General features: G+C 45.0%; 1 protein-coding gene and 1 long non-coding RNA gene across 3 annotated transcripts in view; one reads left to right on the forward strand and one right to left on the reverse strand.

Annotated features, from left to right (window-relative positions):
- SPTLC2 (serine palmitoyltransferase long chain base subunit 2) overlaps positions 1-10360 on the reverse strand; it is a 78820-nt gene extending 68460 nt beyond the window's left edge. Inside the window, exon 1 of the mRNA XM_037394398.1 lies at positions 10186-10360. Within this exon, the coding sequence (XP_037250295.1) occupies positions 10186-10311 (126 nt within the window). The 5' untranslated portion in view covers positions 10312-10360. The remainder of the gene's footprint in view (positions 1-10185) is intronic.
- Positions 10361-12312: 1952 nt separating this feature from the next.
- LOC119150649 overlaps positions 12313-16826 on the forward strand; it is a 31003-nt gene continuing 26489 nt past the window's right edge. For both annotated transcript variants that reach the window (XR_005105168.1, XR_005105169.1), the window contains exons 1-2: positions 12313-12398; positions 14315-14405. This is a non-coding gene — a long non-coding RNA (uncharacterized LOC119150649). The remainder of the gene's footprint in view (positions 12399-14314; positions 14406-16826) is intronic.

The following is a 16826-nucleotide window of genomic DNA, read 5'->3' on the forward strand; positions in this document are numbered from 1 at the left end:
GCCACAGGTTCATACACTGTTTTCTTCAGGAACTGTGCCAGCCGAAGCAACTGCCCCTGCCCCACTCACTCCCACTTTGTGCCACCTGTGTCGCCCTCTGGCTTGCACAACTAAGGCTAATCCGATTTTCAGCACAGCATCCCTCCTGACACTGAACTGATCCAGGTTGAATACAAAATGGTTTGCAGAAGGTTATTTATTAGACCCTAATAGTCTTTACAGCACTGCTCCACGCACAAACTCATTCGACAGATCTCAGCAAACAAGAACCCCCAGTTGTTGGGGAGAAAGGAGGGGCACCAGCACCACGACAATCAGCAGGCTTGATGAGCCCACACTGCAGAGGAAAAACCATGAAAGCTTTCTCTTCTCTGTTCCTCTCGGGATTCCTTAACTGTATCACTATGACGCCAGTTCATGAAACCATAGAATTTTATTGCATCCAGATCTCAGAAAGATCATGCACCAAAGCTCCAACTACTCCAATTTCATGGCTTGATGAACTGAAGTTGAATTTTGTGTCCCCATGGTGACAGACCAGGTTGTGAACAGCAGCTACTGAGGAGCAGGCATACCACCTACCTGCTACCTGGGGCTGTCTACTAGTAGCACATTTCTGGATAAGCAGACAGAAAAGTGGTAGTGACTACTTCGCAAACTATCTAGCATCTAATAAATAGATATCACATCAAAGTTTTCACGTCTTTTCCAGTAACTGGATGTTCATCTGGAAGAGGTGAAAGGCTACATCCTAAGGATATAGATCTGAGACTACCTAATAACAGAAAATAGCAACTGAAAAAATGCCAACAACAAACCAAAACCTACACACAATTTTAATCGGAATAAAAGCATACCAATTTTCTCCAGGTCTTTAGAGGTGTCTCTGCTTGTGACAAATGCTAAAACTAAACTAGTTATTCCACACGGTCAAAACGCAACATTTCACTGAGAAAGGCTCTTTTGGGAATACCTGTATTGATTCAACACATACTCTAATCAATTTCACCTCCCAGTGTTCTTCCACCAATGTGCATAAGCATTGTTATATATGCATATACACCCTTATACTCTCATGTCAGCTACCATGTAAGCTGAGAAGCTTCTACACTATCCTATCTGAATTAAACACTAAATACTCTGAAAGCAATTCCATGGACTTTTCATGAAGCATACAATGACTATAAATACACACTAAAGTGGCCTACAGAAGAGGCATTCGTAGCCACATTTTAGATACAAGCCTATTCAGTTTTCCAAGAATGCCTTATAAATCTGCACATTAGCCTTCAAATGAAGGCTTACATGCTGCGAGCTCCAACCCTGCTGCCAAAGGGCAGCAAGTTCAGTTCCAGAGACCAAGAGAGAAGGTGGCTACACCTTAGTAATTCAAGTCCTACCATAACGAAGTCTGCTGTGACCTTTGAACTAGAATACACTGCATATCTAAGTGGAGACCACAAAGAAAAGTCAAAGTTCACCTAAGTATATGGTTCAAAAAAGCAGGTGTGTGCTCACCTACATCTCTCTGCTGTACTGCCCAGACTGCATGTACACAGAAGAGCACCGTCACATCAAGGAACTCAACTGCAGGAGAAAACCAGAGTGCACCAGCCAGCTGGTTATGGAAGGCACCAAAGAGATGGCATTCCGAGTCAGCCACAGGTAACGCCTGTGTCGGGCCAAGCTCTTGGGGAAAGAAATCACATAAAACAGCATTGTAACTTGTTACTGAGCAGCAGCAGCATATAGCTACAGCTAGAAAGGACTGCACTGGTCTAAGCAAAACACATCAAGGGGTCTGATTATAAACATCTCCCCAACCTGCCAACAGCTCCAATTCATAAGATGTTACAGTAGGAAACAGACTTCAGATTTAGTTCATCCTGCAAATTAGAAGCATTATAAGTAGCACGATAGCATATCTAGTATAGGCAGAAGATGGGATTGTGGATGTACACTTGTACAGCAAAGCACACCCAACCTGATGTTCTTACCCAGCTACTGCACAAAGTTATGCTTTAAAGACCACAACAGCCTCCAGACAGCATCCAGTCTTGCAGTGCTTTAAGGTCAGGTACCATCCGAATGAGACTCCAGCTTCACAGACAGAAAAGATATTTCTGTCTATCCTGAGTTATTCAAACTCTTTAATGACATATATGGAAAACCCCTCACGTAATACCCCTGCTGCAGTTACCTTAGCATGATTAGGGACAGAACAGTGTCATCTGCGCAAAGATAGTTATTTAGGTCACCCCACTGAGCACAAATTCACACTAGAATGTATCCAATTGCATGCTTTGATTACAACCTTGACTCTCCTACTAGATGTGAATCTAACTCCTTTATCAGAGCGTTAAAAAATTGCAATCCATAAACCGCAGTAAACCAGCTTTTACCAGTACCCTTCGCTGTTTTCCATTTTTAAATTTGGACAGAGAGAAGGACCACCATACCTCACCCTGTCATGGATTTACAATGAAGGTTAAAATGAAACCAGCAGATACAGATTTCAGTGGTAATTACGTGTTTGCTGCTGGCATTCAAAACAGGTCATGTATGAGACTGGCATTAATCTGAACCTGACTTTCTTCTCATCAAAAACTTCTCAAAAACAACAGGAAAAGGTGTTTCTGTATATTTGCTATACCTGTGTTAGCAAACAACTTGGATAAGATCTCATGACAGAAATCAGCAGATGCAAAGGAGCACACAAGAAGCCAAACACTCTCAGACTGAAGGGTACCATGCTTAACTTTCAAAAGCATTAAGTCGTCAAAGTTTTGTGAGAAGACAAAAGCCATACTTAAACACAGAATCATATGCAGACACTACTGTTAGACAACACACAGGATTTATCAGAGGGATCTGAATACATATCTTGCATGGCAGGCATATACTTTAGGGACAGAAGATGCTCCAAATGCAACACACAGAGCACACAGTAAGAAAGAAGTACACAATAACTGGTGATGCTGCTACCCCAGAAACCCCCTAATACTCTGTATTAAGAGGCTTCTTCATTTTATGCTGCCAGGAAGAACAAAGTCAGATGAACCTGGCAGACTTCATGCAAACAGCTTAAAAGGATTATTTAAGCTGGAGCACAACTTCACTAAGTCTTATTAAAATTTAGTAGCTTCTCATTGCCACATACCACACACACTGCAGAAATTTTACTAGCAGCTTTGCAGCTTTTTTTTATTATTATTTTTCAGAAACTTAATGTGGAAGGCTGCTTCCACGAGTTAGCTACTTTTTTGTCAAAGATTCCTGCCAATTATAGAGAATAAAATGGCAAGATACGCGATGCCCATCCACTCTAGGATGTGCCTCAACTCTCAAAAGCAGTCATATTTATAATAAAGGATATGGGGAGTCAACACTACAGAAACTACAGCACTGAGAACTCCACACAGGCAGCTGCTCTAAGCTCTTATGGTATTCTGTGGTAATTTTACTGTTTGCCCTTTTTCTTGTGCTGCTTTGTTCTTAGGCTTCAAATCTCAGACTATTGCATGGGTAAAAAGACGAAATACTTACTATCAAAATTAAAATGAAACTATTTGAATTGCATTTTAAGCTTTAAAAAAAAAACACACACAGGAGGGAAATTTGTTTTACAAGACAAACTTTAACACTCGAGTGTATTCCAAATTACTCTTCTTGTTGGCCGGTATTATCAAATATTTTTATTTCCAAATGCCAAGAAATGTGGCATTCCTTTGTTAAGATGCACTTGCCACACCTACAGTATAAATCTTCACAACGTTTAAGTGTTGCTAAAAGGAAAAAAACCAGCCTAAACAAGTGAATGATGCAATTACGTTTGGGGTATTTTTGCTTACTACATATGTCTAACAATTTAAATCCTACTGAGAATATACTTTTCCTGACCTTAAACTACCTCTAAAACTAGTATGTTCCTTTATCTAGTACAGCGTTGTGACAGAAAATTCCTTACCTGCACGCTTGATTACTAAATGTGTTTTAAAATAAAGATTTCCAAAGACAGCACAAGTCTGCAGTGGTTTACCAACAAGTCAATCTCTAGGCTTTAAGATACCTCTCAAAGAGTTCCCAACATACTTTAGAATTGCTCTCACTTATTTTTACAGACATTTAAAACCTTTTACTTCCTAAACTTTTTACTTCCTGCCTTCTCAACTCCAAGTATTCTTCAAGACTATACCCTTCAATTATAAATGGTTCTTTTTCTAGGAGTGATTTCTTAATGAAGGCAAAAAAAACCACCTGGAAACCTTCTTGAAGCTGGGCCCATGTTTTATATTCCTCCTAGAGAAACTGAAGTCAATAAATAATTAAGATAAAGCTTTTCTTCCAACAAATTGAAAGCATCACATTTAGGAAAAAAACAATGCTGCTTTACAGTTAAGACAGAAAAATACAACATGACATATCACTCAAGTAGTTACAATAAAGTAAAATGAACTTTTAAATTATAGCCTTTAAGGCTTATCACCAGCTAAGTTTAAAATGGCAGTCCAAATATAATTGAAAGATTTTAACACTTTATCCAAACTGACTTCTCAGTACCACATACTCAAATCTAAGAGAAGCCAGTCACACCAACCACTACCATGGGTATCTGGTTTTGCATTTGTTTTCAAACCGGTACAAATATACAAATTCTCAACGAGTACAACATTGGTTCTACATCTACTAATTTAGTATGGTGGTCTCAAATATTCATTTAGCCAGATCAAATGTGGCGTAGCTATTCCTTCCACAAAGGCTTACAGTCTTTTATAATTGAATTTAGTATTAGAAAAGTACCCTCATGCACAGGTATGCTTTTTCAGAAATAAAGAGTTTTGTCAATGAAAACACCTGAAGGAGACTGCAGTCTTTTCTAGGTCAGCCAGGTTTCTACTCAATTTAGTTTTATGTTACTGACACAATAAATGCACTCAATCAAAAAGCCAAGCAAGAGGCAAAAGTAATAATTTCTTTCCCCAGGCCCGATACAAGCCTCAGAGTACATGCTAGAAGGCCTAAGGCGTGTATTTTTACAGGGGTTCAAGGACTGAACGCTAATGTCTAATCCTGAGCAAACTTTCCCACAATTTTTGACTTTTTTTTTCCTGTAATCATGGAATAACCAAGGTTGGAAGGGACCCTCAGTGGTCGTTGTGTCCAACCCCCCACCTCAAAGCAGGTTGCTGAGGGCCATGTCCAATCTAATCTTGAACTCCTCCAAGGATAGAGATTCCCCAAACTCTCTGGGCAACTTCCTCCAGTATTTTTACCACCCTCACAGAAAAATTATTTTCCTTGTATGTAATCAAAATTTCCCATTCTTCCAAATTATATCTGTTGCGTCTCAGGCTACTGCCACACACGTCCAAGAATCTGGCTCCATTTCTCTACATCCTCCAGTCAGCTAGTTGAGACTTCTCCTCCTAAGGCTGAGCAAACCCAGCTCTCCGTCTCTCCTTATACCTCGTGTGCTCCAGCCTCTTCTGCTCCTTGGGTGCCCTCCACTGGATTCACAGATTCCCATGGCTATGTCAGCATCTTTCTGGGGAGCCCAAAAGGACACAGTGCTCAAGATGCAGTCTCACAAATGCTGAGTAAGGGTCAACAATCACTTCTTGCTGAATAAGTTCACAAGAATTAGTTCTTTAGGGTCAATTTTTTATCAGAAATATTTGCATTTTAAATAAGCAGGCAGATGTGGAAAAAAAACCACCCCACCTCACAATTCTGTATTCAAATTCCTTTTTATACCAGTAGATAGGGCAGCTACTTAACATCTTTGTCTTATCCTAACCTTCATCTGAAACAAGGGCTTATTCACATCACTGCTACCACCAACTCCCTGTAACAACAGAAACTTTCAGTATTTGTTGCACTCATCTTTGTAAGCGTGCTCTCCCAAAGAAGTTACATTAACCTGAATTCCAACAAAAGCATCTATAAAGTCAAGATGAACCCCTGAGATGAGCCTACAAGCAGTATGACTGCGCTCTCTCAGAAAACCAAACACAAATCACAGGACCACACAAGCAGTTTTTAGCACGTACACACAAAAGCTTTCAGGAAAAAATATCTATGCTGTCCATTTTAATAGCTGCAAGCATTCAGGACTTGTGACATTTTAAGGGACTGCAAATCCTGTAGTCCTCCCACTTTCTTCAACCAAACTATTCCTTGTCTTCCTGAGGAAATAGGATGAAACCTTGTTTACAAAAGCATGTAAACAATAAGCTATCTGCAGATTACCATAGTACGTCATTTGAAGACCTTCTAGAAACATCAGGGAAATTAAAATTTGCTTGTATCATTCCAGCTCCTGTCTGACTGACTCAGAGATACTGCACACAACAGAAATTGAGAACCTGGTAACTAAAACCTACATTCCAATATTTTTTTTTTTTGTTTGAGATTATTTCATCTTCAACTTCTAGAAGCACAACAAACCATTCTAAGGTGAGAAGCTCAATTAAGGAGTCCAAAAAAATACATTACTAAAAATCTGTTTACAATAATAGCTAGATTCCAATAAGTTATCATGGGAAAAAAGGGCATCTTGTCACATTAAATATGTCCCAATCTCCCTCTTCTAAGGAAGTAAAAAGTTTTCAGATGCAGTATTAGAAAACTATTACCCATTTGCTTCAAAGCAAAACACTCCAATGGCGAAATACATTCCAGTTTAAAACTGCACTGCAGAAAGAAAAAGCAATTTTCCCTGCACTCTTTATTATTCCCACAAGTGTCCTGACAGATCCTCAGTACTGTTTTTTCTATGAACTCACTTTAGACTCTCTCCAGCAGACCAGAATGACATAAAAAGTAGAATCGTGCACAACTTGATAAGGTAACTTCTCTGTTCTTTTATTGAGATTTGCTTTCTTTCTGCTGGCTGTGTTCATTTCCTCACATCATAACAATACCCTTTGAGATGTCAGGCTTTCATCTTACATAGCACAGTATTACACTGAAGCATTAAATCAGTTTTGAATCCATCCATAGATCACTATAGTTTCTAACCACACACTCCCTTAGCTTAAGTCAGAAATGTTACTTATTCTTCTGCAATATCCCACAGTTTTTAATTGCTAGATGGTTCTTCCACCTTTGTCTTAAGGTGCTTATAGCGAGATTGTTGCATTCACTGAATTTTAATCTCTAAACAGATTAGGAATCAAAGTAATTTTAACACAGGATTTCCCAGGAAAGCAACAAAAAGAGCTGTTGTTTACCTTAGTATTTCCACAGAATGCCTTTTTAATATGCTGAAACCCTAACTTTAAATTATTACTTTCCTAGCCACTGATAATATCCCATTGATTTCCAAGGCAGCCAAAGTCAGTTACTGCACAGTCTTAATAGGCAGCCAAGTTCCTCTCTCTTCTCATCAAGGGGAAAGATTAGCAGTTCAGATCCCAGCAAGAGACAAATTAATACAAACTATTTAAAAATTAAGGTGAACAATTTCACCCTCTTCTGCTCATGCTGGAATAACAGTAAAGAGCCTGTGCTATATCAAATACCAGTCTCTTTCTGTGGAGGGAGTTGTAAGGAAAGCCTGAATTCTGTGCCATAAGGATAATACCCTTTAATATACAAATCTTTTTTTACCTTTGTGGGGTAACCCAGCCCACTCGCTCCTCAAAACAAAACAAAAAAAACCCCAAAACTTACTCAGGTTGCCACAGCAGATGTTCTAGGTAGGGGCAGACTCCTTTTTACACATTGTTAAAAATGGGTTAGGCTTTCCTGTATTATCAAGCCCTGCAGGAGGGCACAGTGATGTACTACCCTATCTCTAAGCCCTCCTCTCAAAAGCTCCAGGCTTTTCCAGATAAGTTGCCAGTGATCACAACACTTCTTTATACCAATGGCTTTCCTTCCCCCTTCACTTCCCATTGATGTATTCATTTTATCTAGATGTCTTCTCGCCTCTTCAAGGACCTCATCATAGGCCTTCTTGCAATAGCATCTTTTTTTCCACTCATCCTTACTTTTCTGGTTTTTTTTTCTATTAAGTAGGAATTGCACTCTTACATGTAAGCTGCCTCCTTTTTGGTACTTGTTTACTTTGCATTCCACAGACCTCTCCGCCTGCACTCTCAAGCACTGTATGGGTATATACATAGTACAGACAGACACTCAACACGTGGTAAGCATTAACATGTTTCCCTTCTTCTGTGTAAAGGCCCAACAACCAAAATTCAAAAAACCAAAAGGCCAATCAAATAGCCAAACCTGTGACACATGAGCAAGTATATCTTTGGCAGCTCTAAGCTCCGATCACTGATGATGAGGAAGCTCTACAAGGCCAGTATTCCTAAATACTCACTTCTTCCAGTCAGGCTCCAACGTTTAGACTCTCATTTTGAAAGTCAGCAATCTGGCCCACATGAAATTATCCTGAAAAGAATGCAAGACTTCTAATTATAAATCTCTGCTTGACCAGCAAGCAGCTGCCAGAACAATATAAAACTTCCTTATACTTTTCTCACATCCTCTGACAATGCCACATTTGGGCTTTTTGCTAAGATTTCACATGACCACTTCCCCAATAAGCCTTCCTCACCCTTTAGAAATAGTTACCTCAAATGCCTCAGGCTTCCAAGACACATTTGAGCACAGTATCACATGCAAGGTACTAACTGAATAGAACATCTCATAAACCAGCAAGGTTTTTAAGCTGCTCGAGCCTGATGTTGACGGGCTGCATCTCCCATGTTTTCCATATACACAGCTGAACAAAATCCTTGAGGAAAAAGCTTCTTTACCACACTTTCCTGTTCCTCTGGAGCAGAAGAAGAATGTAACTGTATTCAGATCACCTTCTTTAAAAAGCACGGGGAGGGGGAAACACTCATAGAACACGCATGTTCAGTCTTAATGCAAAGATTTACACCTATGGTTTTATAGTCAGCAGTGCTTGGTGTTTGCAAGGCACAACTACCAGTGCCATAGGTCCCCAAACCAGTACAAGCTGTCACTGCTGCCAAACGAAGGTATTACGCTGTCTTCCTCCATTTGTTCACTCCCAAAACTGTGTTATCACCTCCCCAGTGCCACAGGAAGACTGTAAGTGTCCGTCTAGTGAAAGAAATACAGTAAGTACCCTGGGTCAAAGTTAACTCGGGAGTGGGGGTGAGAAAGGGGAAGTTTACTTTTACCCTGCATCAGTTCTCATTCTGGTTCACGCAGTGACTGCACATGCCTACGCTGAAAAAAACCCAGAATGGGCAGCACAGGAGTGAAAACAAGGAGCAACAGGAGGAGTGACATTGGAGGAAGAAGTCTCTTCTCAAGCAGCTTTGGCTGTCCAAGGAAACGCAACCTGCTCCATACCACTGGGCCTGCCTTCACGAGAACCATTAAGAACCTTACACCGTAACAGAAAAGTTTAGTGTTTTGCAGAGAAACAACTGGAAGTCTGAAAGCACAAATACACACTGGTATCACAGGGTGTTAATGCAGCCAGATGGGAAGTGCTGCATCAACCTTTAACTCTTCTGTAGAGGGAACTCCCTACTCAAGGCTACCTGTACCCATAGCCCCATCGCCTGTAACAACAAAACAACGGTGAGAAACTGCCAAAGTCTTTTCTTCTAACGTACAGACCTATCGTATTATATCGAGGTTTAAGTTTAAAAGCTGTGCTGCTAGTAAAAGCCTCGCAGTAAAGCTACAGCAATGACTCAAGGGCCAGCCGGCTCACACGGAGTTACCAGCCTGGCAAGCGACCACGGGCCAGGCCCGCCAGCCGGGCGCTGACACCCCACCCCCCCCGGGCCAGGCACCCCTCCCCGGGCACTAACAGCCCCCCCCGGGCCAGGCCCACCACCCGGGCGCTGCCCTGCCCGCGCGGCTGAGGGCCGGGACTGGGGCCGGCACCCAAACCCGACCCGCGCCAGCCCACGAACGTCGGCCGCAGCCCCCCACCGCCCAGCCGTGTGGCTGAGGGGCGGCTGCAGGCTGCCCCGGCTCCGCAGCCCAGCCGGGGCTCGCACGGAGGGACGAGGCAGCGGGGCGGAAGCACCGAGGCGGCGCCCGCCTGGAAGAGAGCACCGGGGCCGGCCGGCCCCACACGCCCTGGCCCGCCACCGGAGCCCCCGAGACAAGCAACTACTGCCCCTCCCCCCCACCGCCGTTGCCAGCCCCGCTCGCGCGGCGGAGGGCGCCCGCCGTTCACACCTGGGTGTCGGGCGCGGGCAGGCCGCGCACGTAGCCGTTGCGGAGGCCACCGTGGGCCGCGCCGCTGCAGCCGTTGGCACGGGGCTGAGCTCCCAGCGCCGCCGCAGCCCGCTCGGGCCGCTCCATCCCGCCGGCTCCGCTGCGCTGCACCCGCTCCGCCGCCCCCGCCCGGCCGCACCGCACCGGAAGCGCGAGCCGCCGCCTCCCCCAATCGCCGGCGGAGACGTCACGTTCAGGGACGGGCTCAGCAGTGACGCATCAGCGCGCGTGAGAGGATGGCGGCGCAGGCCGGGAAGAGGGGGCGGGGCTGAGAGACAGAGGCCCAATGAGAGTCCCGCATGCCAATCAGATGGGCGGGGAGCGAGATGGAGGAAGTGGCTTACCCAATCGCAAAGTGTAAAATTCGGAGGGAGGTGGAGACAGACGGTAAAAGTTATCCAATCGCTTGAAAGGGATGGAACCGGGAACGAGGAGAACGAGATGAGCTAGCCAATCACAGAGCGAGGTGGAGGGAAGGGGAGCGAGTGAATGGCAGGGTTTGTCCAATGACAGGAGGGAGGAGCAGGGCGGTGGCTGAGGCGGCAGCCAATGGGCTGGGTGGCGGGGCGGGCTGGTGGGGTAGGGTGTGAGGTGGCGGCCGTGAGGCGGTGGCGGGGTGTGCGCTGCGCCCGGTCGGGCTCTGGCCGTGTGAGGCTGCCCGGCCCTGCCCTGCCCTGCCCTGCCCTGCCGGCGGGGACACCCTGCATCCGCAAACGCTATCCCTGACGCGCAGGGGGCAGCGCGGCGGGGTACGGGCTGGCACTGTTCCTGTTACCGCCGGCGGCCCTTCTTCCCCGCGGGCACCCCAGTCGGCACCCCAGTCGCTGGAGCGTTGGGAGGGCCAGGGTGGGGTGAGGCAGCCGGGGAGCCCCTCGCCTGCCCTTGCTGCTCTGAGATGAGGGAGCTGACGGGTGGAGCGGTTCCCTCAGGCCCCGGGGGGGTGCCCGGGGCCGCGCAGGCCTGGGGCTGTGGCCTGGTGGGCTGTGCGAGAGAGATCAAAGCAACCCCCGCAGGCTGCTGGGAGAACCCCTGGGTGAAACTGAACGGCTTTTTGCGAGGTCAGGGCTAATTACAGTAATGCCCTTTCCTGCCTAGGATCAACCTGGGAGAGGTGTATCTTGGCTCAGGTCCACCTGGGTAATGAAGGACCCGATGGGAAACCCTGCAGACAAGCTCCAGGCAGAGCTTGAGCCAACAGGTTTTAAATTTGGGCTTAAAGATAGGTATATGCATGGCTGCCTTGCTGAGCTAGTATCCCTAACAGCTGAAGTTGTCAGTCTGTTAACTCTGCCTGCGGCAGTGTTTAAAAATCATCATATATTTGGCTATGAATTTAAGTGTTTTCTGACAGGCCTTGGAAATAACATGTTTCATCCAAAGACCTGTAAAATAAAGACTGTTTAGTTCAGGGATAGGTATTAACAACCTTAGCAACATTTGGGTTACCAAACGCACAGGCAACACCAGAGGAAAGGTGCTCCGCAAACCACAAAGCATCTGTATTTGTGCACTATTACACAACTTTGTATACATCTTGGTGAGGGATTGGGAAGGGGAAGGCATCCAGAGGTTTCTGAATTGCAGAAGTGTTAACTGGTGGAAAGGAAACAGCCTAACATGCTTAATTACATACTGAAGAGATGGCAGAGTATGACCTTTGATTTCTCCAGCGTAATTGATAAGGGTGGGCTGCGGTGTTTCTTAGAATCTAACTTGAAACAATGAGAACAAATCTCAGTTAATGGAAAGTTAACAAGTTTAAGCAGTTGAATTTGAGAGAATGGTCTTATCCTTTCCTTTGTGATTTGCTACTCTTGACAGGTTTTTTTTCTGTATTACAGTCACATCTTGGAGCCTCTGTCATGAATCTCATTGCAAATTCGATATGATCATAGAGTTCCTAACAAAAGTGAATTAGTGTCTTTGAAAGATAGTCATTGTTCTCCCCTCAAGAAAACCTGGGAGAGCTTCACAGCCTGGTTCCAGCCTATTTGTAGGCAGCAGTATGCATCCAGTACACTTCATATCTCTGGGTGACCTTTGAACAAGAGAGCTTGTTGTAATGAGGTATACAAACACAGGCTCAGGGGTAACAAGCATGGGCTGGGTGTGAGGCCTTGTTCCTTTTCATGCTGTCTGCGGGCGCTCCCATATCGTGACTGCCACTGAAGCAGGTATGGACTTGCCTGGGAAGCGTTCTTTCTTCATCTGGTTTCGGTATGCAGTGAGACAGAGCTATCAGCTAAGATAGGATGGGCTGTGCCCCCTCTCATGTCACGGGAACGGAGCATGGGGGAGACTAGTGTTGCTAGGAAGGACCTAACGATCAAAGCAGCAAACACTCCTGTTCAGCATTTGAGTGCTTGTGCAAGTGGACTTGCTTCAGTGTGGCTGCCATTAGGAATGCTGGTGGAGAAGAGGCACAGGGACCCCTCTTGCTGCTGAGCTTTTTCTGGATAAGGAGGGGAAGGCTGTTGAAGAGATCTATGAGGAAATGAACAAATACTATAATGAAAAAAGAAAATAAGAAAGAAAAGTACTAGGGGACCACATCACGTAGAACTTTTTTTGTGGGATTTTTTCCCCTGCTGCCATAGTTGGCTGTTGGCCTTTTCCTCCTGTCTCCTCTCCCTGACCAGTTTGTGCCATGGGGTGCAGATGGTCCACCAGCCTATGCTCACAGGGTGTGTGTAGGGCAACACCTTCCATTCCCTGCACACCTGCATATGGAGGAGTTTCATCTACTAATGCCTTACTTCTAGAGAGGATAAGCTGCTTCACCTGCCAGGCACGGGATCTCACTGCCATGTTATCTGCTCAATTAGAACCCAAACCCCTTCCACGTGTAGGTACCTGCAAACTGGCTACCTCATCTGTCCTTAAACTCAACTAGCACAAACCCTTACAATGCAATGGTTTCCATTTTGGTTTAGGAAACACAGGAAGAAAAAACATCAAGGTACCCACCGGTTAACTTGTGCAGGACAGAGATCTCACACAGTGGCTGCAGTGCTTCCCCTGCACATGGGACCTCCTTGTGTTGCCAGGACCTGCCCTGCCCTCGGTGTGGGGCCAGCACAACCTGGTGTTTGAGGGGCACCTGGCCAATTCTGGCACAGCACAGGGGGCAGGGAAGGCCACACTAACCCTGGAGCTGCAGTGACGGAAGAATCCAGGGTGTCTGTGGAGACAAGGCCCAGCATGAGGGTGCCATCCCAGGGTGCAGCGGCTGCCATGGGCAGCACCAAGCACACTCCCCAGAGCTCCTGGAGTCACATTTGCAGACAGCTCTGATACGGCTCTGTGTAACACACAAGACACCTGTGTACACTGGCAGCTGCAGCTTGTGTCTCTGGACTAAGTTGCAAAACAGAGGAGCCAAACAAACTCAGAACAGCAAATTCCAGTTCTTAGTTTCCTTTTAGATCTCAAGAATACTATTCCTATGAGCTGGCAGAGCGAACATCCTTACTTAGCTAACTCAGTGAAGCAAAGGAACTGTATGAAAAACTAAATTTAATGACTCAAAAGGAAGAGTGAACCACAAGTAACAAGTCAGACAGGCAGGAATTGCTGCACAGCAGGCTCATCTCACCAGAGAGCTTACATCACTGATGTGAGTCAATGGATACTGTTTCTAACTGTCTGTAGGTTTGGGGATCACAGAGTAGAGTTGTGAAGTTTGGAGACAGCAAAAAGGGCAAATTCAGGAAGGAACAATTGGATAACCACTGGGACAGAGAAGCATAGCAGAGCTGAGAGAACAAGAGCCTTCTGCACTTTTAGGAGATAATCAGAAGTCGTCGCTGAGATGTGACTGAGGGGAAGAATTTCCTTCAAGAAAGGTGAGAGTTGATAACTGAGACAAACTTGGGTACATGAATGATGCCGGCTATGCAGAGAGTCTTGATGGAAGGTCTCAAGGCAGCTGTAGGCAGAAATAAACTTAAGCCTTTGACTTTCATATTTGCAGTGCAGAGACAGAATGAGCAGTGGCTCAGCCATTGTATTCAAGGCAGTTAATAGCAGGCAGGCTGCTCCGAGAGGGAAAAGTCTACATTCTTCATGTGCCTTTCCTCTTCATTTTCAGTCTCAGGCGCAGGCTGAAGTAAGCACAAAATGAGTGCTGAAGGTTTAATTGAAAAGGCTGCAGTTTGGGCAGACCAATGCAGTGCTGTGAGGTGAGTGTTGTTTCTGTTTCCCTTTCACAGTTATAGCAACCTAGTATGTAAACTGCAGGGACCGTGCTGGGAAATTACTCGGGGGAGCAGCGAATCTTGGTTTTTAGCTTGGGCCTGATGGCAGAATGCCTTTCTGAAGCATAGGAGAAGAATCAGCAGAAGTGTGGAAAACTCTTTGGCAACTTCTTAGCCTTTGAAGAAAGCAGATAGCTATAAGGGTGCCTCAGGAGAATTTATCAAATCCCTAGCTAAATTTTGTGGAAAGCTGGTGAGGCCTTAGCATAATTCTTAAGAGAGTGATGCTTGGAAGGTTGGCTAGTCTGGTGTAGAAATGACCATCATTTGTTCTCAGCGTATCTTGATAACCTGTGAACACCCACAGCAGATTGCTTCCTTCTGGTGGAAGCAAGGGGAGGCAGGTTTATCTTTCTAAAGAACGGAGTTGGTTGGTTTAAGTTTAGCTAAGTTGAGAATTGTGTTTCTGCTCCAGGAGAGACCCTCCCTGACATTAACACTTTCTGCTGTGAATGCTACAGCTCTAGGCTTGCCACAGCTTCTGTTTCCTGGCTTGGAGGACGTTATTTTGGAAATAACCTCTGAAGTTGTACAGTGCTGAAAAGACTCCATTCAGACTATTTTTCTCTCTTTTTTTTTTTTTTTTTTTTTTTTTTGCAATGAAGCCTTGACTGAACCAATCTCTGGGCACTGATTTGAACCACAGTTTGTAAACTTGATGAATTGTTTGCTGTTCGGTGTGTTTGCCTGGAGAAACCAGCCAGGCTTGCATAACTTTTTTGTGATGAGAAGAGTCAGGACAGAAGGTTTGTAACTGGAGATATATATACCAGGGACTGAAAGATGTGTGTGAATATGTCTGATGAGCCACAAGAAAACAGATATGTGAGAGAGGGTGGGATGATATGTCTAGAATCAGGGTGTTGGCCAGCAGAACAGGGAATTAATAACAGACTGACTTAACCTCCTGCAGTTGTTGCTCCTTTTGATACATACAGCTGGCCAAAAATTTAATCCTTCATTTAGGAGAGAGGTAGATAACTGTATTTACCTTTTTTCTTAAAGTTCCAAAATATAAGGTTATGTTTTCAATGGTATGAGGGAATTGAGCAGCAGGATGCTATTTCCTTGCTTGTGGCTCTAGCCACCTTTCAGCTAGTACTGAAGAGCTGGTTTTGTCTATGTTTCAGTCAGGGCTGACTCCCAAGATCGCCCTAGGTTTGTTTGAAGCCGCCTTCTCTATGCTTTGTCTGCTTTTCCTCATGTTCCCTGTCCTCAAGACTCCTGTGCAAAACACTACTCAGAAAGTCATGTTTCTGTTTGTCACACCATTCCCACCTCCCACCCTCCACTTCAAATTTCTGGATGTTTGCCTCTCCTCTGGGCAGTGACTTGGGCAGTGTTTTGGAATGGAGGCTGCTGTTTCTCTGCAATGGAGCTAGACTGTATCTTATAGCTAACTTAAGGCCAGCAGTAACATCCACTCGCTTTGACTATGTTTCACGCAACCCATGGCCACACCTGCTTTATCTGGAGCCTGAGTTTTGGATGTATCTTTATACCATCACAGTGGAACTGTGTGGTGATGTGTCTTTTCAGGTCACTTACTGGCACTGTGGGACAAACAAAGGCTGTAGCTCCAGGAACCTCTGTATTTGCTACTGTGAGAAGGTGATATGGGTTAAAACTTTCCTAGCAAAAATGATGAGTTTGGTCCTCCTGTGCAATTCACCCTGTATCCGTGTCAGATATGTGGTTTAGTAGAGCAGGAGAGGCAGGTCTGAGAATGAATAGCTGAGGTAGACCCAGTTATTTTATCATTCTTGGCTTATGTTGGCTTTTGTAAGTGGAAGTATGGCCTGGTAGAGTCTGTGGTCAAGATACAGGAGTATTGGCAGAATGGAAGTACATTTAGTGCGTATTTACTTGGGCAACAGTGGTTGGAAGCAAGGTAATCTCAGTAACTTCTGATCCCCTGCTTGGTTCCTGTGATATGTTGTTGGTTTCACGTCCATCCTCCATGGACATTTGTTGGCAGTCATGCCTATTGCTGCTCAGGTTGGCGAGTGGTGAAGTAGTGTAGTAGTTTCTTTAGGTCTCAAGTTCCGTTGCTTTCTAACAGTGCTTCATGGACCTAAACAGGCCTCGGTCCCCCAGGTTCAGGGCTCCCTAGTGGATTCATTACTAGCCCCTCCATCTCAAACAAATCAGGGATTTGCCCTTGCATGGTTGATGTGATAAGGCTCCTATTTAATGACTCGCTCATTTGTTTCCCTATCTCTAGCAGCGAAGAAAGTCCTGTGGCTGTAACCTATGACCAGGGTCTCTGCCTTTTCTGTCACCCATGTTGGGTGATATTGAGCCAGTAAGATAATTTCATTTGTGCCTTGCTTTCTTAGTCCATAA

The sequence above is a fragment of the Falco rusticolus genome, chromosome 7, assembly GCF_015220075.1.
Source record: "Falco rusticolus isolate bFalRus1 chromosome 7, bFalRus1.pri, whole genome shotgun sequence".
Taxonomy (NCBI): domain Eukaryota; kingdom Metazoa; phylum Chordata; class Aves; order Falconiformes; family Falconidae; genus Falco; species Falco rusticolus.